Raw genomic sequence first — 21,857 nt, forward strand, 5'->3', positions numbered from 1 at the left:
GGTGCAATGCTTGTTGTGGTGGTGGTGAGGGTAGAATGCTATGGTAGAAGTTTAGTTGTGGTAGTGGAGTGGAGATAGACAAAAAAAATTCGTCAAGAAAAATTCATGCATGTCTAAAAGAAAAGTTACTTTGCTTTGAAGTCAGAAGCTAAAAATTTTAACTTCAAGAAAAAGTCAAATTTTAACTTAAATGAAGTCGATAATTTTTGCGTACCAAACTAACTTTTTGACTTTTCTACTTAAATAAGTAAAAAAGTAACTTATTTTAGTGTTGCCAAACGACACATTATTCTCTACTAACATGACTTATTTAATCTAGATTCAATTAGTTCGATTAAATTTTAATCAGTTTGGCAAACGTTGCTTCTACTCGTTAGTGGTTAGATATATATTTGTTATTTGGTAATAAACGTAATTATGTTTTTCTTCTTAACCAGAACACTTCTCCGTTTGTTGGTTTCCAAAGGCTTGTTGTTAATTTGGGTCAATTGTTTGACCCAAATTAACTGAAAATTCACTCATTGGGACTTCAAGAGGTGACACTATAATATCTGATTAGAGTAAATTTAGACTTTAAATGAATTTAGATCTGACTTGGAAAGGATGGCTGCCTCACCTTAGGACTGGGCACAGATATATTGGGTCTGTAGAAGCAATAATATTTCCTGACTAGCAAGTGAAAGATCATTCCCGACAATAATCCGACAAGGAACTCCAGAAGAGACCCATTCCGCCTAACCATCCTAGTCATCAGTTGTTTTTCCGATGAATGGAGAGTAACTTTTGAAGCGTTGTTAAATTATGTTTGCCGCCCTTCTATAGGTTACCGGTGAAAAACTTTGCTTTGAAAGTAATGCCTATCAAATGCCACAAAGTTGGGATCTCTCCGTTCAGTTTTCTCTAGTTCTATCGGCCTTGGTCCAAGACCTGTCGGACTGGTACGACTCCGAGTCCCTTGCTTTGGCTCTCGGATTAATCAGTCTGAAAACAATGCATATAGATGTCGAAGGCCAAATTCAATTGACTAGAGTCTATCTCTTTCCGGAGGTGTGAAGAGCAATTTTGCTAGGCGCGCATAGGTGCACCCTTGTTTTGTAAGGAAATCAGGTCAAACTTAATGGTCTTTATGATAACATGATTTTGTTTTACTTTGAAGTATCAGCGTACTAAAAACTCTTAACCTTTAAGATAGAAGACTAAATCTCTTACCGCTCCAACCAAAGGTTGTTGTCTTCATGATGAAAGTAGTGAACCAATTAATCTAATTGTGGACTTTATATTTTTGAATTACATAAAGTAAAGAAACAATGTCCGCTGATGCCCACATGCACAAGTTTTTTTTTTTGAACTCCCACGTGCACAAGTTGGCTGTATACAGGGACGGAACTAGGAGTAGAAATCAGGGGGGGCAACCAAAAACCTTATAAAAATTGACAAAATCTAAACCTACCCGTGCTCGAACTCAAGTCTCTCACGTCCTCAACTACCACCATCACCATCTCAACCACACAGTATATGTGTCATGAGTTTGACTTGAACGTTATTATCTGAAATCAGAGGACAATTAACATTTCTAAAACGATTTGCAGCAAGTCAATGGGACCATGGCCCCCTTTGGCCTGCATGTAGATCCGTCCCTGGCTGTATATATAGAACACAACATGAACATGTTTTTAAACGGTTCATTCTAGTGTCAGCATATATATTTCCATTTGGAAATGAATTTGTCCCAACTTGTTAAGCATATGCTTCAACAACAAAAAAAAAAGACCCTTTTTTTTGTTGTTGAGCATACATTTTCAAGTTCAACATTTTAAAAAAAAAAAAAAAAACTTGTTAAGCATACATTTTCAAGTTCAACATCAATGCCCCTAACAATAAAAAAGGGTTATTTCCCTAATGGCCCCCAACTTTGTGACCACCTTCCCGCCTGACCTCCCACTTTACGAAAAATACTCATATGGCCCCCTTCCGTTATAACACCGTCACTCTCTCTCCTCCATCATGTTTTCTCTTTCTGCCAAGTCACGCCACATCATCTGTTACGCCACCTCATCACCTTCTCCGACAGAGGTCGTCGGGCGGCCAAATTTCCGGCCAACGACCTTCGAACAAAAAAAAAATTTCACTCTTCCTCTCTCTCTCTCTAAAACTACTCCGGCGAAGGGAGCCCTTCGCCGGAGTGGTTTGTTCATTGAAGAACATACCGAGATCTGTGAAGAACAGATCTCGATCTGTTCTTGAAGAACAAACCAGGTCTGTTCAGTGAAGAACATACCAGGTCTGTTCAGTGAAGAACAGTCCGAGATCTGTTCTTCACAGATCTCGGTATGTTCTTCAATGAACAAACCAACCGGCGAAGGGAGATTCGCCTGAGTACTTTTAGAGAGAGAGGGGAAGAGAGAAAAAAATTAGTTTGAAGGTCGCCGACCGGCGACCTCTGCCAGAGAAGGTGATGATGTGGCGTGACTTGACAGAGAGAGAAAACATGATGGAGGAGAGAAAGTGACGGTGTTATAACGGAAGGGGGCCATATGGGTATTTTTCGTAAAGTAGGGGGCCAGGCGGGAAGATGGTCACCAACTACCTTCGCCTGAGTAGTTTTAGAGAGAGAGAGAGAGAGGGAGAGAGAAAAAAAAATTTAGTTTGAAGGTCGCCGGCCGGAAATTTGGCCGGCCGACGACCTCTGGCGGAGAAGGTGATGAGGTGGCATAACAGATGATGTGACGTGACTTGGCAGAGAGAGAAAACATGATGGAGGAGAGAGAGTGACGGTGTTATAACGGAAGGAGGCCATATAAGTATTTTTCGTAAAGTATGGGGCCAGGCGGGAAGCTGGTCACAAAGTTGGGGGCCACTAGGGAAATAACTCATAAAAAAACCACCTACAATCACTTGTCATAATTTAATTAATAACTATGAATTAATGTTTTACGTATTGAACTACCATCTTTTCAGTGACCAAATTACATAACTACCCATGAAAGCAATGATGCTTCTGCCAATCTAACTTGTTAGCGTATGTCAACGGTTGGTAGCCCAAGTTGTTCCAAGGTATCGACATAAACTCCAGAAAGTCCTGGAGGTCCAGGTTCGAATCCCAGAGAAGGTGGAATCTTTGGTTATTTGAATTGGGATTATTAAGGTGTAAATAATGTTGTTGGGCTTTAGGCCATGTCTAGTTGGGCTATAGGCCCGGTCTTGTTAGTGTTTGAGTGGGTGGTTATCGAGCTTATCACATCTATGATGTATCAAGTGCCAAATGTAACGACATACGTAGATCGTAGTCGACTTCAAAAAAAAAAAATATTGTTAGTGTATGCTCGAAATTGGGATTAAGGTTCCAAGTGTTACGACCATAGTTTTGGAAAACTCATGGGGTGATGTATGTATAGCGTCGCATGATCGTTAGAATTTTTACATTGGACACTTTGCCTGTGCATTTTTTAGGTTGCTTCTATAGGCACTGGGTCAAAAGGCTGCTAGCAACCATCTCTATTGGTACTAAGTCCAACCACTCCTTTCTCTATTAGCACCGTCCAACTATGTAGGCACCAACCAAGTCGCGTTAACCATAACCCCTCCATCCATCTCACAAAATCCAACCAGAATTTCGGACATAACAATGATGCCCTAAGACATATTCGTCCGTTTCCGTTAAGTCACTCTGTTACTCTTCGCATACTCACTTCTGATTTAACTATGAATCATTTAACCCTTGATTTTTCCCCCATTTTCTTTTTATTTTTACAACATATTGATTCACCAGATAACAATCCTAATGTTCCATGGGATTTTACAGACAAGAACAAAGAGAAAGTAAGTGATTTTCAGTTTCTTGATAGAAATTTTGAGTTAATCTAGGGTTTTTTTTGTTATGTTTTTAAATTTTAGGGTCTTTTTTTTTAAAACAAGGCGAAACAGATTTTCATACATAAGTGATTAAATCACAATGTTTCATGGATGATCATAATTATTTCCCTCCTCTGAAAACTTCATGAGAGTTACATACCTTTAAATGCAAAGTGTCTCATGAAAAGAAAGAAATGAGACTAGACACCGACTCCATAAAATGACCCTAAAGATCGAAAGATGAAAGGATCCTAAAGATCACGGATGAAAGGACCCTAAAGGTCAACAAAATAACAAGAAAAAACTAAAACAACCACTGCTGATGTCACCAGAAAACCGCTATCGTCACCAGAAAACCGTTACCGCAAAACCGCCGCCACTGAATCCTAGAGCCCACCATCACCACACCACCATCACCATAATCACAACCATTTGCAAAATAACTCCACGCCATCGCACCACCACTGAGTCCCAGAGCCCACCGTCACCACCACTGCACCACCACTAACCCCCCACCAGATCCGGATCACCAACATTTTCCTTGTACCCTTGCCAGATCTGAACCCTCCAATCCACCACTAATCACACCACTACCAGATTCAATCATAAAATCAAATCTTTCCATCCCAGATCCGTACTCTATCACCACCACCACTAAAACCACCGCCGCGACCAAATCCGCCGAGAGAAGGATAAAGAGATAGTGGAACAAGAAAGAGGGAAACAGGAGCCCTCGCCACATCCGGCGAGGGTTCCAAACTACTTCACAGAACTTAAACTCGAAAAATAATGGATCTGGAGAGAGGAAGAGAGATAGAGGAAAGAGAGTAGAAATTGCTTTAATCACATCAAAGTTAAATGACATAAGTTTTATGGTCTTGATGATACAATGTGTACAAAAATGCCTAATTTTTATGAAGTATGAACCTTTTTCTACTTGAAATTGTCATTTGTTCGCAAAAATTACATCTTTGTGATGTTATTTTGCTAATATAACTGACGCAACAAGATAAGATCTAGAGGGCAAATGGATTAACATGGTCTTTAGCGGAATCATGTGTAAAATTTGGGCCTTGTACTTTACGAATGGGCCTAATACGTACAAGGCCAATAGTATGTCCCATCCTATTAGCCCATTAAGTATTGGGCTTAAGAAACTCTATATATAGTTTAAGAATAAGTTGTGTTGTTGTCTTGACACCTTATGAACTTGTTGTTTGACACATAAGAGGCACTTGCCTTGTTGTCTTTACACCTAATGGTTTGTTATCTAGACACATAAGGGACACAAGACACCTAATGACGTTGTTGTCTTGACACATGAGATGCTTGACACCCGTATGAACACAACTAGTTATGGTAGGCAAGACAAAATGCAATGATGGAAATGCCTTTTGTTGTTGTATAAATAGGAGATAGATATGGATGGAAAATATGCTCTTCTCATACAAGTTCAAGTTAGAATTTCCATCTCTATAGACTTGAAGAAGAGAAGAGGAAAGAGTATACTTGTTCATTTTAATCAAAGAAGAAGTTATAATCTATTCTCTATACTCAACATGGAGAAAGGTACACAACCTATCAAAAACTTCAATTTCCATTTAAAAGATAAAGTATTGTTGTGATGAACATGATGTCTCTAGGTCTTTTTATGTCATGGGAAGAATTTTCGGTTACATGTTTTATCCCATGAACTCATTGTTTATGTTTATATGTTTGACTAACATGTGGTATCAGAGCCATGGGTGTAGATATTCATGTTTGCCCAAAATCTTTATTGAATTTGAAAGGTTCTTGACAAGAGTTTGTATTATTGGACTCTTAAAGCCATGACTTTTGTAGTTAGATCAAAATCAGTAATGAATCTTTGATTTTAATGATGTATTATAAATGTGTTATTATGGAATAAGAGATGGTGGCAACCACTCTAATGGTCGTGGCAACGATCGTAAACTAAATGAAAGATATGGTGGCTACCACTCTAGTGGTTGTGGCAACGATCATAAACTAAATGAAAGAGATTGTGGTTACCACTCTAATGGTCGTGGCAACGATCATAAACTAAATGAAAGGTATGATTATTACCACTCTAATGGTCGTGGCAACGATCATTAATTAAATGACAGGGATGGTGTTATACCCTGGTAGGCATGATCGTGGTTACGACTGAATTTTATACCAAAGTTTTGGTATAACTTTAAGAAAATATAAGAAAGTTATATAGTGACCTTGATGTGTATAATAAGTAAGAATGTCACCAAAGTGACTTATGAAGTAAGTATACATATCAATGATGGCTCACCTTATTGTAATATTCTTATGCGATGAAACGGTCCATATAACTGCATTATACGATTTTTTTGGTAAATAATTTGTCCAAAGATGATTTATAAGTTAAAAGGGTTGTAGAATAGAAATACAAGGTATCATCTTAAATTAGTTTATGTTGTCCAATGATCATAAAATTTTGAGGTCAGATGATACACTAGTGGACTTGTTTATATATAAAAAGTATCACTTAAAATACGTTTGTGTTGCCCAAAGGTCATAAACATTTTTGAGGTTAGATACCAATGAATTTTCTTTATATATAAAACTAGGCATGACCTGTGCCTCCGGCACGGATGATGTGTAGAGCACTAAATGCGTCAAAAAATTAGAGAGAAAAAGAATGATTTACGATTTTGTAAAGACATTTGGGCTATGTCATATGTTATTATAAGGACTTAAGGAGTCCCTTAACCACAACAACGTTTCTTTGTCACACCAAAACACACTGAATTGCAGTTCCTGTTTGCAATGGTTAGATGTCGAACCACCATGGTTATTGTTGCCAAACATACACACATTCTCATTTTTAATAAATACTCCATAAATGATGAAACAAAAATCAGAAAATACATCCCTCTATATTTTTATCACCTTATGCGCAAAAAACTTGACACTTATTTAAACTACGTTGATTAGCTCAAACCTTGAAATAACTATATCTCTGAGCAATCAACGTTAGATCTGAGATATCGGAGAAGACCTCACTACAAAAACAACATCGAATGAAAATAGAAATGAAAATCATGTGACGTGCAACAAATATAAAATCCTAAACGAAGAGGTGGAGAGAAAAATACTAATGACTTCAGGAGATCAACGGGGGTTATTTTTGGAAGACCAAACCCTAACGCAAATTGCAAATTGTAGAAGGAGCGAGATAAATACTCGAAAAAAAAGACTCCCAAAATCCCAATCAATACGTTTTCAAATCACTAATTTTTTCTTTTCATTGAATTCTCCGTATTTAAATTCCCAATTTAAGGAGTAAGAAATATGAAGAAAGGAAGTTTATCGAATGATTATGTTAGGAGAAAAAATGTAATGAAAAATTTCATTGTATGATTTGTTGGTTCAATGACGCAATATGAAGAAAAATATACTGAGGAAAGGGGAAGAATAAGTGTGGTTGTAGTGGAGAAAATTTATCAAATAAATTCAATTCCCCGTATGGTTTGATGAGAAAATATAGAGAGAGATAAAGTTGAATTGATAGTAGCATGAATACGGTGGGAGGGGAGAGAATCGATCGAATAAATTCAATTATTTGTTTTCCAGTTCGGCGAACAAATATGAACACAAAGGTTGAGACAATTGAAGATGGGATCAAGAAAGATGGCTTACTGACATAAAATGTGTGTTACAGTCATCTGAACGCGGTTAATGGACATGTGTTGTCAATATTGGGAAGGTTAAATTAGTATAAGCCAATAGGAAATGGACTTTTAGTGCCAAACCTAATGATATTTACTCATATGGTGCCAACATTTAAAAAAAAAATAAACAAATTGGATATAAAAAATAGTTACAACTCCGACAAAAGTAGAAAACAAAGAAAGAAAAGTTCTCGATATTCTCTGAAACTCGTCTGTCTCTAGAGAAAGAACAACTTTGAGGTATGTTTGTGTCTGTAACTCATAAAATTTGAACAACTCATAAAATTTATAGGGACTTGTGCATAGAAATATAACCACCAATGACTTTGTGATGCCAACTTTTGGTCTAGAATGAGAAAATTAGTGCAAAGTTTTCTAATTATCGCAAATTGGGAGACAATGGAGAACAACAACCTATAAACTGAAATGAAATGTGACATTTACAAGAGATATAAAATTATTAAGGAGTTGTCATTTACAAGTTAAAGCGAAGAAGATTAACGAAGATACATTTAAACCTAATTATAAGTGCAGCAATTGATGAGCCCATCTGCGAACTTGAAATTACAAGTTAAGAGATACAAAATTATCTAAGATTTAGTTAAGGTTCTTATAATGGGTAAAACTTGAAGAAACGTAATAGGATTACAAAATTAACTTATGGCTTTTTGCCATGCTAACTGTTACAAAAACCTGCTTGAAAAACAACCTACAGAGATACTTCATATGATGAATGAGAAAGATCACAAACAACCTCAACAAAAAAAAAAAAAAAAAAAAAAAAAAAAAAAAAAAAAAAAAATCACAAACACAATAATCTACTTCGAAAAAAGAAATTCAAAAGACAAAATCATGTAACAGTTTCCACCTTCTTCACTTCTGATACTTTTGTTTATTTTCAACCATCAATACTTCTCTCATCTATAAAATAAAAACCATGTAAAGAGGAAATAATCAACAACTTATCAAAAGATTGAGTTGAGATAAATTGAATAATCTATCTTTGGATTTTCTTACCAAGAAACGCAGAGATCTTGTCTGACGGTTCTATAAACTCAAATTATCTTGGATTTTCATAGGACATGTGAGTAATTGATTTTCCGACACCATTAGTCCAATCCAAAAACACTCATAACTACAAAGTATAGCAACCTGAAAATTCATTAAAAAGATTAAAAAGATAATTTTCTAATTAAGATAATGTAGAAACTGACTTTAAAATTTAATAAGAAGATAGTTTTGTTAATCCATTGAAACCCATAAGAACAATAGAGAGCTTCCAATAAGTCTTCTGTGGATGATGGATTCACCGTCTGTTTTATGGTTTACCCTTGTACGCAAATGAGTATTGGATGCACAAAACCATGAACAAAGGCAAAATGCAAACCATAGCTAAAAGCAAAAAAATATATCGAAATACAACAATGTAAAGAAAGCCTAAATGAAATTCAAACATATTGAGCATCTTATAAAGGCCAATTGCCCAAATAATCATTTTGGTGCAAGTGTTGTTATTCTTCCCAAACCTTCCCTAACCAAACTAAAAGAAATGTGCAACTTTCTACGCATATAACTCAACAATAGTATACATATAGCATATTACCGTTTGCTTTAAGATGGGCGTACCTTCTAATGTTGTTAATATAACATTCTTAGTAAGTTTCAAAAATCGTCGGAACCTGCATACAAGTTCAAAAATTAACCTATGTGATATACGTCTCCCGCTACTTTTTGAGAAGAAAATACTTTCAACCAAAAAAATATTACATTGTCAGAACCTTAGAGCCAAAGATAAAAGAAGACAACTAAAGCAGGACTACAATGAAACAAAGTTAACCGAAATTGAGGTAAAAAACCAAACCCTAAAAATATATAGGCTAAGCCGCAACGGCCAAAAGATGCGCATCTTCATTACAACCCCTTGGGCAGTAGGATAGCGTTGCTAGGGTAGATCTATACCGTCCACATAGCATTATCACATTAGTTTGTGACCTCCACGGGGCATCTAAATCACCCTTGGATAAGAGATTACCAGAAACTCTAAAATCAGTCTCCAATATAAAAACTTCTAAAATCAAGTCAGTAGCCAACTCGAGCCCTAACAGATTCCCATCAACTCGTATGGAGCGGAGAAATGGGGGGAACCTCCATTGTTTACTCCCAACGATGTTACCTTGATATTCTCTAGCTGAAGCCTCACCTTCTCGATAAAAGCCATCAACGTTAATCTTCAAAGTTCCTCTCGAAGGGGGAAGCCAGAGGTCATCCTGCACCAACTACTTTTGACTTAATGAACCACTGTATTTGTATATAGAAGTAATTAGATAAGATTGGACTGTTGCCCGGAAACATGAACCATTCACATTCATCATTCCATAACATTAAATGATCAACGAATTATATTCTATTCGTGAACTTCTTGTGGTCGTTTTCGGGTAAATCTACTAAATTCATATATAAAAGTATAGATTCTCGTCACCATAAAAAAAAACCTAAGAATAAAAATCATAGACAAACAGAAAAGTATCCCTAATTACACCTTACAAGATAAATCCACAGCGGCAATACATATTGGACGATCCCCTATCACGTCTTCCTCGTATCAATCAATTCAAATTTCAAATACACAACAAATTAGAAGAAATAAGTGTAACAAACCCATCATATATAACATTTGCATTGAACAACAAAAATAGAAAGAGTGAATGAACCAACTATCGCGAAAGGAAAATCAGCCCGAGAAGGAAATATTAAGGGTTTAGATACATATTCATCCAAAGCCTAATTATCTCTAATAACAACAAATTTAAACTCAAATACATAGATTATAATCGAAATACAACAATTTTCATTCAAGTAAGAACAATGAAAGCAAAAAGAAAATAGATCCAAGAAACGAAAATCAAACTGAAGAAAATTGAAAAATCGATCCGATACCTGTGCTAATTAATTGAAACCCTAAAAATCCTTTCAGAAGAGAAGAAAATGGGGTTTGATCGAGATAAAGAATCCCTCTTTGTGTTATGTTGTTATGTCTTTTCTCACTCTAATTGATTTTTTATTAAGAATGCAATTTTGACAATGATGAGATGGAAGAAGAAGAAAAGATGAAGAAATGGTAAGTTTTAGGCTATGTCCCTAGAAGATGAGGAGGTTAAAAAAAAACAGAAATGCTATATGAGGCGAAGGGGTAGGCATACACAATAGCGACTCAATCGGTTGTCGACACGTGGCTTCGTTTTACGTAGTTGGAATCCCGTGCTTATAATTGTTCAACTTTAGTCCACGAAACAGACTTGTTTCGTGTTAAATCCCCAGCACATTCCACATTTAAATCCCTCTTCTCTTTCTAATCTGAACCGTCCAATAGGGCGACGGTCCAGATTAGAAATTGGTCAATCCTCCCCCAAAGCCTTTCCCCCCAAAAACCGCACTGTTGATAATGATAACCTCCCTTCCCTCTCTAACCTATCACCATGTTCCTTCATCACACAAAAAAAAAAATGAATTTGGCCAAAACTCCCTAAGAAATTATGATTTTGGTTAAAAAAGATTCATCAAAGTTTTTTAAGCTTCACCTCCCTGGTGGCATTTATGTAATTTTCTATTTCAGTAGAAAGACCAACCTAACCCTGGTCTAAGAAAATACCTTGCAAACACCTTGCACTGCCTTGCAAAGCCTTGCAAACACCTCGAAGATCCTTGCAAACACTTTGCAGAGCCTTGCGAACACTTTGCATGATTTTTGAAACCACCTTGCATAGCATTGCAAACACTTTGCAGAGCCTTGCAAACACCTTGCACGGTTTTTGCAAACACGTTGGATAACCTTGCAAACACCTTGCACTGCCTTGCAAACACCTTAGATAGCCTTGCAAACACCATGCACTGCCTTGCAAACACCTTGCACTGCAACATCTCTTTCAAGCAACATTTATCAAACAACTTTATAGCTATTTCAACCAACCCAAATCTTGTATAACCAACTAACATTGCATTCCAAGCAACATCTCTTTCAAGCATTTTATCAAACACATTCCTTGCATCAACTATACTTCCACAACTTGTCATTCAAAACTCATGATTATCTTTCATAACTCATAATATATTGTTCAATGAAACTAAAGCAATGAAGAAGTTAGATTATACCTTAAAACTCTACCAGATCCTCCTTCTAATGAAAGTATATAAAACTTTTGAAACCCTAGCAAATTATGGATGAAATTGAAACTTTCTCTCTATAGAATTCTTCACCAAAAACTAACTCAAAACCTTTTAAATCATCTTCAAACAACAACCAAATAGATTAAATCACCAAAACCTAAATTGGGTCAACCTATCTTATAGAAAAAATCGATTTCAAACCCTCGAGATTCAGCTCGGTTTTCTCCAAGTTCCCTAGCTCGTCCATTTCATTTGTTAAGACAACTTCCTATTTTTGAAATTGGGTTTCCAGGTATTTTCAATTAATTAAGGGTAATTTTGACCCTTAAAAAGTAAGTGCCTGTAAAAATGTCCTTCAAGAACATTTTAAAAAGTTATTTGGGCCCTAGCTTGTTAAAAAGATAGGTTGTCTTTTTAACAAAAAAACAAAAAATTGGGCTTTCTGTCCAATTTCCTGAAAAAAAAAAAAAAACCTATCACCCTGTTTCAAAAAAAAAAAACTATCTCCCTAACCAAATGAAAATCAATGTAATACATTTTTATGTAGATGAAGTAACCAAGTCTCATATTACCAATAAGTAATTAATGTTTCAACAAAAAAAATAAAAAAAATAAAAACTAATTGTGTGTCTGAACAACTCTTAACCGTTAGTATCATAAATGTCCTCCTCATTGGTACTTAATGTTGCTTCCATCCTGTATTAGTGTGTTACTGTAAAAAAAAATTAGACATTATTTTTAAGTCTTTCGTTGAATCGAAGGACCCTCTCAAGGTCGGAGTATAGAGATCAATAACATTTCAAAAACATTACTCATGAAATCAAAAATATATTAAATTAAATTATCTGAATCCAATCACTAAAGCAAACATAGGAATTAATAATCTAAATAAGTCTGTCAAACCAGATGTTCTTGCAGGTAGTTAAAAAAAATATAAAAAACTTGATAAACCAAATGAACTTTTGCTTCAAGCACTACCAGCCTGTCAAAGCTTCAAGAAGCACTTCTATAACTTGTGTCGACCGGTTCATCTTCCTGTCCACCAAAACAAACAAATAAGCACGGTTTAGTGCACATACAATTGAATAAAACTACTCATAAACTACCAATGATTAAGGATTCACACAACCGATAAATTCACATAAAAAAAAAATCAAAATGAATCAAAAAATAGTATAGACCTTTACTCCTCGTTGGTTTATGTACTATAATTGTCATATTCTCCATTTTATATCCCTGGAAGGTTGTACATTTGGAGACGATGTACACCCATTAATAAGTTCATATGTGACTGCATACAATAAGATAAAGATCAATACATATACTATACTTTCTAAATGAATCAAACAAGTATAAGGAGATATGAATTACCATTTCTTGTGGAGGTGTCAGGATCATATTTTCTTGTGTAACAATACCACCTGGTTGACTCTCTTGAGTAGTTGTTAAATCATCAAAAGGATCAGGAACGTTCCTGGAACTGGAATCGGATCACGAATCATATTACAAATCGGACTAGATGTCGGCATTTTAGAACTAGTGCACTAACAAAGAAAACAACAAATTTAGTTAACATATAAACAAATAAGAGAGGTAAGAAAGCAAAGAAGTAGTTTACTTACACGTTTCTTCAATTTGTAATTTTTTCTCTTGAATCTGTTCTCCCGAGGGCGCCCCTTTGCTTTGCGTGATACCGGATCAAGAATATCTTGTCGTGCATTTTCTGCACAGTCAACGGTATAACCAGAATCATTGCCCACTTTATCTTGGAACTCTATTATTGGCTTAAATTTTAGGATATAATCGTTCAACTGCTCGGTAATTCGTTCATTTTCAGTTGCAACAGAAGCCACTTCGGTGAAAGATTGGTACAATTTTTCGTATCTTTTTTCTTCAGGTGTTGTATCCCATCGACCGTAGTTCACATTAATCTTTGTGTATGATCTCGTTACATCTTTCCTCCATCTCCTTAGAATGTACTTATCTGGAATGACATTAATTTTGTTCTTACATAATACTGTTAGTGCATGTCGACACAAAATTCCTTTAAATTCAAACAACAAACAATTGCAACGAATTTCACATTCTTGAACATCTAACATGACTTTATACGAATAAGTTTTCGAGTCTTTGCCAAATTCTTTCTCCTCTGAAATAGTATATTCGTACACATTTGCAGACTCTCTACAACTTGTCGTATCACAAACCATTTTTCCTTTTAGTTCTTCTTGAAAATCTCCAAATTTTTTAAGTGTGTATTTCTCCCTTATTTGCTTTTCTATTTGAAATGGACTCACACATGGCATTTCTAAATTGTAGCACCTACAATCTTCTTTTGCCTCTTTTTCGACTTTATCCCTTAAAGCTATATTGTATTGTTCGACAAAAAGTTTCAAGGTAGTTTTCGGACCAACGTATCCATCGAAAAAGGCATTTACACCTTCACTATGTTGAGTACTAGACATTCCCGCCCAAAAATGATTTTTCACAAAAATTGGTACCCATCGTCTTCTCTCTTGTATAGTAAGCATCCACTCATACTCAAACTCTTCTGTGCTAAGCGTTTCATGGACAAGATGAGTAAGAGCTAACTTATTTCATTGAACTTTTTATAACTTTTGAGTTTCTCAGGTATTTTCTTCATTACATGCCACAAACACCATCGATGTCTTGTATTGGGAAATACATCATGAATAGCAATTTGCATGGCTGCATCTTGATTCGTTATAATCCCGCCCGGAGCTCTTTCGTCCATACAAGTAAGCCATGTCTTAAATAACCATGAAAAAGATTCCGCATCATCATTAGACAACAACCCACAACCCAATAAAATAGACTGCCCATGATGGTTCACTCCAACAAACGGGGCAAAAGGAAGATGATACTTATTCGTTAGATAAGTTGTGTCAAATGTCACAACATCTCCAAATTCTTTATATGCCTCTCTACTCCTCCTATCTGCCCAAAAAACATTACGTAAACGAGACTTATGATCTACTTCCATCGAAAAAATGAAACCATTGGTCTTTCTTTGCATAGCCAAAAATATTGTTGAATAGCAACAACATCTCCTTCTCCAAGACGTAACCTTCTCTTCTTTTCAATATAATTTCTTGCATCTCTTTCGGTAAATGGGACATTCTCATGTCCACCGGCTGCCACCACTTGTTGCCTAAAGCTACGACTTGTCTTAGTCCCAGCCAAATCACATATTTCGAGTTGTCTAGCTACATACGAGTTAATCTTCCTATTGCATCTATAATGACGAACTTTTCCTGGACTAAGGATATGGTTATGCTCAAGATTCACAATAGTAGTCTCCCATTTCCCGTTGTCTTGCAACTTAGCATTAATTCCTGCTTTGCAACCACTTTTGCTACTTGGTTGAGGATTATTTGATGTCGATATATACTTTCCCCCCTTAGCACATGCTATTTTAACATATCTTAAAATTCCTTCTACTCTTCTCTGTGATGTCTTTTTCACTGGATGTCCCGCCTTTTTGACGTAACAAAGACAATAGTTGTACAACTCTTCAAGACTATTAAACTCCATTTCAGACCTAGGTACTTCTACTTCTGTTTCTGATACAATAGTGCGCTCAAAATATCCACTTTCTGAAGTCATTTCTCCACATAAGTAGTTACTAAAAAGTAAACAAATATATATTACAAAGAGGTACGTTCAAGTAATAACTGACGACAAATGCAAGTGAGTGCAATTCAAATAGATAACAATTATACGACAAATAAAGGTTGACCCAATAAAACTAAAACTAGATATTATCAAACTAAAATTAAATATTGACTTAATTAGTTGAATAAACTATGAGCAATCAAACATAATCTATGCTTTATTGGTATTGTAAAAATCCTAAGTCAATAATATTATCAAACTGAAACTACATATTATCAAGCTAAAATTAAATATTGACTTAATTAGTTGAATAAAATATGAGCGATCAAACATAATCTAGATTTTATTGGTATTGTAAAAATTCTAAGTCAAAATATTATGAAACTAAAATTAGATATTATCAAACTAAAATTAATATTAACTTAATTAGAAGTTTTTACCTCAAAAATTTTCCAGAAATTGGAGTTGAGTTGACTTGAGAGTGGATGAATCTTCAAAAATTAAACTTCACCAACAAGGTAATTATCCAAAACCTTTCTAAATCTCCAAAAAATTGGTAAAGAAAAATATTGAAACCTCACTTTTGATCCTTAGGTCAGGTTTTCAAAGAGATAGGTCAGAGAGAGAAGGGAGGTTTAGGGTTTAACTGTTTAAGCAACAGTGATACGTTGGGGAAGAATTGACCAATTTCTAATCTGGACCGTCACCCTACTGGACGGTTCAGATTAGAAAGCGAGGAGGGATTTAATGTGGAATGTGCTGGGGACTTAACACGAAACAAGTCTATTTCGTGGACTAAAGTTGAACAATTATAAGCACGGGATTCCAACTACTTGAAACATAAAACGAGGCCACGTGTCAACAACCGATTGGGTCGCTATTGTGTATGCCTACCTCTTCGCCTCATATATCATTTCTGTAAAAAAAAGGAGTATGAACGGGAGAAGGCGAAGGATTTGTAACACATTGACGACCATTTTTCTTTGGTTTAATGAGTTGGACATTGGGAGGGTAGTGAGCCGTTGGATTTTGATCTACCAATGTCCAATCCACACCAATGAACATTTATTTTGTCTCTGTCATCAAGCATTCATTTTGTCCCAGTCAACAAACCAAGTCCTGTTTTGTTATATAGATAATTGATGTTATGTATGTCTTAATTTAATCCTAAAGGAGAAATTTTGATATATAGTTTATGTGCTTATGACTTGGTTATGTTTGCAGTATTTGCGCCTATATCTCTTCACTCGCAAGCTGCGTCTGTTCCAGTCTTTACCGGATCAAATTTTTCATAATGGAACGAACATATCAAGTTCACGTTAGGTGTTCTTGATTTAGATCGTGCCTTAATGTCTGATAAACCTGCTACTCTAACTGCGTCAAGTAGCACTGATGAAAAGAATAAATTTGATGTCTGGAAAAAGTCGAACTGACTTAGTATGATGTTCGTGCAAATGACTATTGCGAGTAACATAAAAACATCTTTTTCTCAAATTGATAATGCTAGAGACTTCATTATAGCGATTGACACATTAATGGCTCAAATTACCACCATAAAGTATGACGGTGTAAAAGGAATGCAAGAGCATTTGATTGAGATGACTAACATTGCACCAAGATTAAATGGACTTGGAATGAATGTAGAATAACCTTTTCTTGTTCGCTTCATTATGAATTCCTTGCCTCCTCAATATGACCCATTCCAAATGAATTACAATTCTCTTAGGTTGTGTTTGATATCAGAGAAATAATTCCATGGAAAGTTTTCCACGGAATTTATTCCATGGAAAGTTTTCCACGGAATTTATTCCGTGGAAATAAGAGTTCTTTCGTTTGGTAATCATTTATTATTTCGTGAAATTACGAACTCTGTTATTTGGTTGACAACTAAATTCTACGAATATAATATTCAATTAAGAGTTTTTATTTACTCTTTATGTAGTCAAAATGACATTTTTACTTTTATGTTGCCGACATTACATTTTCATCTTTATGCTGTCTCAATTATATTTTTACCCTTATGTGTTCAAAATTGTATTTTTATCCCCGTGTGGTAAAATTATTTAACCTTGTGTCAAATAGCTAAGTTTAGCGTAAGAATGTCAAGATGTGAACAAAACAAGATAACAATGTGAATTTGACAACGTATGGATGAAAAAGAGATTTTACTAATATAAAAGGGTAAAATTGTCATTTTAATGTAAAAGTAGATCTGCCATTTTTACAAGATAAAAGTAAGAATGTCATTCAGACCACGTAAGGGTAAACATGTCATTTTGATATTATACGACGGTAAAAATGTCATTTTGACAACATAAGGGTAAAATGTCAATTTGATATTATAAAAGGGTAAAAATGTAATTTTGGCTATAGAAAGCGAAAATGTCATTTTGACAACTTAGTAAACATGTCATTTGGTAACAAGGATAAAAATGTCATTTTCCCAATGTGTAAGTAAAAGTTTATGTTGCTAAATGCTAGGGTAAAACTGTCATTTTGAACATATATGGCGATAAATATTAGGTTTCAAGTATCCGAATATATTAAAATATTTTTATTTTGATTTTTGACTTTCCACGGAAACTAATTCCTAGGGGGAGCAAGGAATTAAAAGTGGATTATTTCATGGAAATAGATTCCGTAGGGAATTAAAGCCATGGAATTATACTTCGTGTCAAACGGTGGAAATACCTATTTCCATGGAAATTCAGAACATTGAGGACAATGTTCGGTTTAAGTTTGGGGATAGGGGATTGAATTTTTAGTCCTTATTTCAAATATTCAAAAGGGTCCAAAATTTTTAATTTTTGGATTGAAAAGGCGAGTCTAGTTGTTTTTGCTTGTTAATAGTTATAGAGTCTAGTTGGTCGTACTATGCTTTTGCTGAAAGTTTTTCAACGAATTTCGAGTCTTGGAGTTGTTGTGCACTAGCCATGTGAGTGTTAGATAGGGAAAGAGTTGACTTTTCTAAGAGAACTTAATCGATCATTAGTGGAGACTTAACCTATGTGAGAATCGTAGCCCTAAAGGATCTAGCGGTCATTATCGGTTAAGGGACACGTGGTTATATCGGCATAGAGTGTCACAACATTATTCACTTGGCCGCGAAGCACTTCATTAGAACCTATATCTGCCACGCGACAGGCCAGATTCACGTGGTTCTGATTGATTAAACTTTCCTTCTTTGGCCCCATTTTTTCTCTATCTTCTAGATACAGTAGAGAGAGAAATAAATATTTTTCTCCCTTAGAAAACAAAGAATAAAGATTGAGAATCATAAGAAGAGATCTTAGAAAGATAAACAGGGAAGGAGAAGTTGATGAGATCGAATTGAAGATAAACAGAGAAGAGAAATTAAGAGGAAGGATTCGGCTGTTTACATAATCTAGAGAGAGTATGTGATGGGCAGTCAATCACAGAGAAGATATGGAAAGAATTCAAAATTCGAATTATAGAGAAGCAAGGAAAGTGTGAGATGTTCTTTGATCTTACTAAGCTAGAAAGAGAGAAAGCTGAAGATTTTCTGTAGAGGGAACTTGGTTGAATCAAAGAAGGAAACAGAGGGGGAGGGTTATTCTCTTTGACAGCTCGGTTGGAAAAGAAAGATTTTAAACCAGGATTCGATTTAGAAAGAGAAACAGAGAAGACTTTAGTCTCTATTTTAGAGAGAGAGATATATTCTGTCGGCTATAAGAACAGAGAGCGGGGAACAGGGAAGGGGATCTCTCCTCACGGTTTTAAACAGAGAGACCATCATCATCTCGGTTTGGAGCTCAGCCATTGAAGAAGAAACCGAGAGCTAGAGAGAGAGAGTTTGAATCTTTTCTGTTTTTGTTTCTTTTTCTTCTTCTAATCCTTCTCTTTGTGAGAGAGATAAGGTCAGATTAAAAGAGAGCTACAGAGAGAAGGCTACTGATTTGTAGAGAGAGAGAGATTTAATCAATTATAAAATTCATTATTTTTATTTTCTTCTCCTTTCTTTACTGTTCGGTTAGAGAAAGAAATAGAGAGTTATATTATTGTATTAGAGAGAGAAAAAGAAAGTTTAGAGAGAGAAAAAGGAGAAAACAGTAGAGAGAGAGAAAAACCAGGTGAGGAAAATAATTTTCCCACAGGGAATCCATTTCCGGGAAGACGAGAAAATCGTTTTCCCTGAGGGTGTGTTTGGCAAAATTGTGGAAAAACAGCAGGAAAATACATCCTATAGGGTCTGTTTGGTTGCAAATCAGAAGGAAAATTTACGAGAAAAAGGTTGTTTCTTCTCCAATTTTTTCTCCCTCACTTATTTTATTTATTTTATCTCTCGTACCATGAGTATGATCTCTGTAGTTATGAGTAGCTAATTTATCTAATCTAGGGTTAGGATGAAACCTTAGTATCGCGTAAATGTCTGACTTTTTCAACTCATACCTAAAATCTTCGAAGTACTTTTAAATGATAAATTGATTTTTCTTATTTAAATTCATGATATGTCTTTCATTAACTATACTTATATTTTGATGATTCATGTTTAGACTAGGTGTCTTTAATGTCTCATGCTTAGGATTTGATAGTTAATAGTTAGATTATCACTTGAATATTTATTTTTGAAATCAAAACATTATATTTTGTTCTAAGAAAGTTGTATTTTCCGAGGATGATAGATTTGTCTCTCCTTGAGTTATAGAAGATCGATTTGTCACTAATTAGGCAATAGTTTACACATATTTAGGTGGATTCCGAAACCCTAGACTTTCTCCATATAAAACTTCTCTTTACACTTTATTTTCCCGTCATTTTGAATTATTTATTATTTTTCCCACCACAACATTTTACACCGAAGTAAATCCAAATTAGTTATAGGAGTCAGAATAGATTGACTTAGTCTCTGAGGAACGAACCGGTCTTACCGGAACTATTACTTGACGCCCATATACTTGCGGGTGGTAACCTATTTAGGAAACTTTCTAGGCCCATCAGAGCAAAGAACTTCTTGAGATCATCCATACTAATATTTGTGGACCTTTCTTTACTTCATGTATTAGTGGAGAAAAATATTTTATCAACTACATAGATGATTTTTCACGTTATGGATATCTCTACTTGTTACATGATAAATCTCAAGTTGTGAATGTTGTTGAGATTTTTATCACCGAGGTAGAAAGACAGTTAGACAGAAAGGTGAAAATCATCAGATCACATCGAGGTGGTGAATATTATGGAAGGTATGACGAATCTGGACAACATCCTGGTCTGTTTGCTGCACTCCTAGAAAAGCTTGACATTTGTGCACAGTATACAATGCCAGGAACACCTCAGCAGAATGGTGTAGCTGAAAGGCGTAATAGAACTCTAATGGATATGGCTTGGAGCATGATGAACAACTCTACTTTACCCATTATGTTATGGGTTAAAACTGCTGAGTATGTTTTAAACCGAATTCCTAGTAATTTAGTTCCAAAAATTCCTTTTGAGTTGTGAACTGGAAGGAAACCTAGTTTAAGACACTTTCGCGTTTGGGGTTGTGCAGCGGAAGCCAGAATCTATAACCCTCAAGAAAAGAAATTGGATTCCAGAACCATTAGTGGGTTCTTTATTGGGTATCCTGAAAAATCTAAGGGATATAGATTATATTGGCCTACCCATACCACAAGAATTGTTTAAACTAGCAATGCAAAATTCCTTGAGAATCATGACACTAGTGGGAGTACTGAATCACGAAATGTAATTATTGACGAAGTAAACGTAACAGTTCCCATACCCTTATCTTCAGAAAAGGTTGTGATTCCTATCGATAATTGTCATCGTGGTGATAATGAACAACAAGTCAATAACCGATTAGTTCATGATCCAGTAGAGTTACGCAGGTCTCAAAGAATAAGAAAACCTGTTATCTCTTCTAACTATCTGATATACCTCTAGGAATTTGAAAATGGTATTGGGACAAACAAAGAAGATCCAGTTTCATTTTCACATGCAATGGAAAGCAATGATTTTTCTAAATGGATTGATTCAATGAATGAAGAGCTGAAATCAATGAAACAAAATAAAGTCTAGGATTTGGTTCAATTACCTGAAGGATGTAAGGAAATCGGGTGTAAATGGGTCTTTAAGACCAAACTCGACTCTAAAGGTAAAGATGAACGTTATAAAGCCAGACTTGTAGCAAAAGGTTTCACTCAGAAAGAAGGCATTGATTATCATGATACTTCTTCGCCTGTATACTCATTTAGAATAATTATGGCATTGGTGGCTCATTACAATTCACCAAATGGACGTAAAAACCGCTTTTCTGAATGGGAGTTTAGAGAAAGAGGTCTACATGGAGCAACCAGAGGGCTACTCTGAAACAGGGATTGAACATATGGTGTGTAAATTGAATAAGTGAAGATATGGACTTAAGCAAGCTTCTCGACAATGGTTTCTGAAGTTTAATGATACCATTGTGACCTTCGGATTTAAAGAAAACATTGTTTTTCAATGTATATATCAAAAGGTCAGTGGGAGTAAGTTTATATATTT

At 35.3% G+C, this 21,857-nt stretch overlaps 2 protein-coding genes and 1 long non-coding RNA gene across 7 annotated transcripts; all 3 read right to left on the bottom strand.

The window, feature by feature from the left end:
* Positions 1-8,353: 8,353 nt before the first annotated feature.
* Positions 8,354-10,700, bottom strand: LOC147544963 (uncharacterized). 5 transcript variants are annotated; one of them, XR_015224382.1, is made up of 4 exons: positions 10,494-10,700; positions 9,183-9,823; positions 8,574-8,708; positions 8,354-8,477 (listed from the first exon to the last, which is right to left on the bottom strand). It is a non-coding gene; the product is annotated as an uncharacterized LOC147544963 (long non-coding RNA). The 5 variants fall into 5 exon arrangements; XR_015224385.1 differs by having other exon boundaries at positions 9,183-9,832; XR_015224384.1 differs by having other exon boundaries at positions 9,183-9,854.
* A 2,248-nt stretch (positions 10,701-12,948) lies between these two features.
* On the bottom strand, positions 12,949-14,185 carry LOC147544964 (protein FAR-RED ELONGATED HYPOCOTYL 3-like). The gene is made up of 2 exons (XM_086635775.1): positions 13,343-14,185; positions 12,949-13,011 (listed from the first exon to the last, which is right to left on the bottom strand). The coding sequence occupies exons 1-2, from the start codon at positions 14,183-14,185 to the stop codon at positions 12,949-12,951; spliced, it is 906 nt and encodes a 301-aa protein (XP_086491901.1).
* A 529-nt stretch (positions 14,186-14,714) lies between these two features.
* Positions 14,715-15,347, bottom strand: LOC147544965 (protein FAR1-RELATED SEQUENCE 5-like). Its single transcript, XM_086635776.1, has one exon. It carries the CDS (start codon positions 15,345-15,347, stop codon positions 14,715-14,717), a length of 633 nt encoding a protein of 210 aa, XP_086491902.1.
* Positions 15,348-21,857: the final 6,510 nt, after the last annotated feature.

This window comes from Eschscholzia californica, unplaced genomic scaffold (assembly GCF_041429995.1).
Source record: "Eschscholzia californica isolate CP2 unplaced genomic scaffold, dmEscCali1.0.p SCAF_4, whole genome shotgun sequence".
NCBI classification, from domain to species: domain Eukaryota; kingdom Viridiplantae; phylum Streptophyta; class Magnoliopsida; order Ranunculales; family Papaveraceae; genus Eschscholzia; species Eschscholzia californica.

Coding starts and splice junctions, on each gene's coding strand:
- LOC147544964 (XM_086635775.1), bottom strand. CDS start 14,185: ATGTCTAGTACTCAACATAGTGAAGGTGTAAATGCCTTTTTCGATGGA. Junction 13,012..13,342: donor ATTACAAATTGAAGAAACGT/GTAAGTAAACTA, acceptor TATTGTATGCAG/TCACATATGAACTTATTAAT.
- LOC147544965 (XM_086635776.1), bottom strand. CDS start 15,347: ATGACTTCAGAAAGTGGATATTTTGAGCGCACTATTGTATCAGAAACA.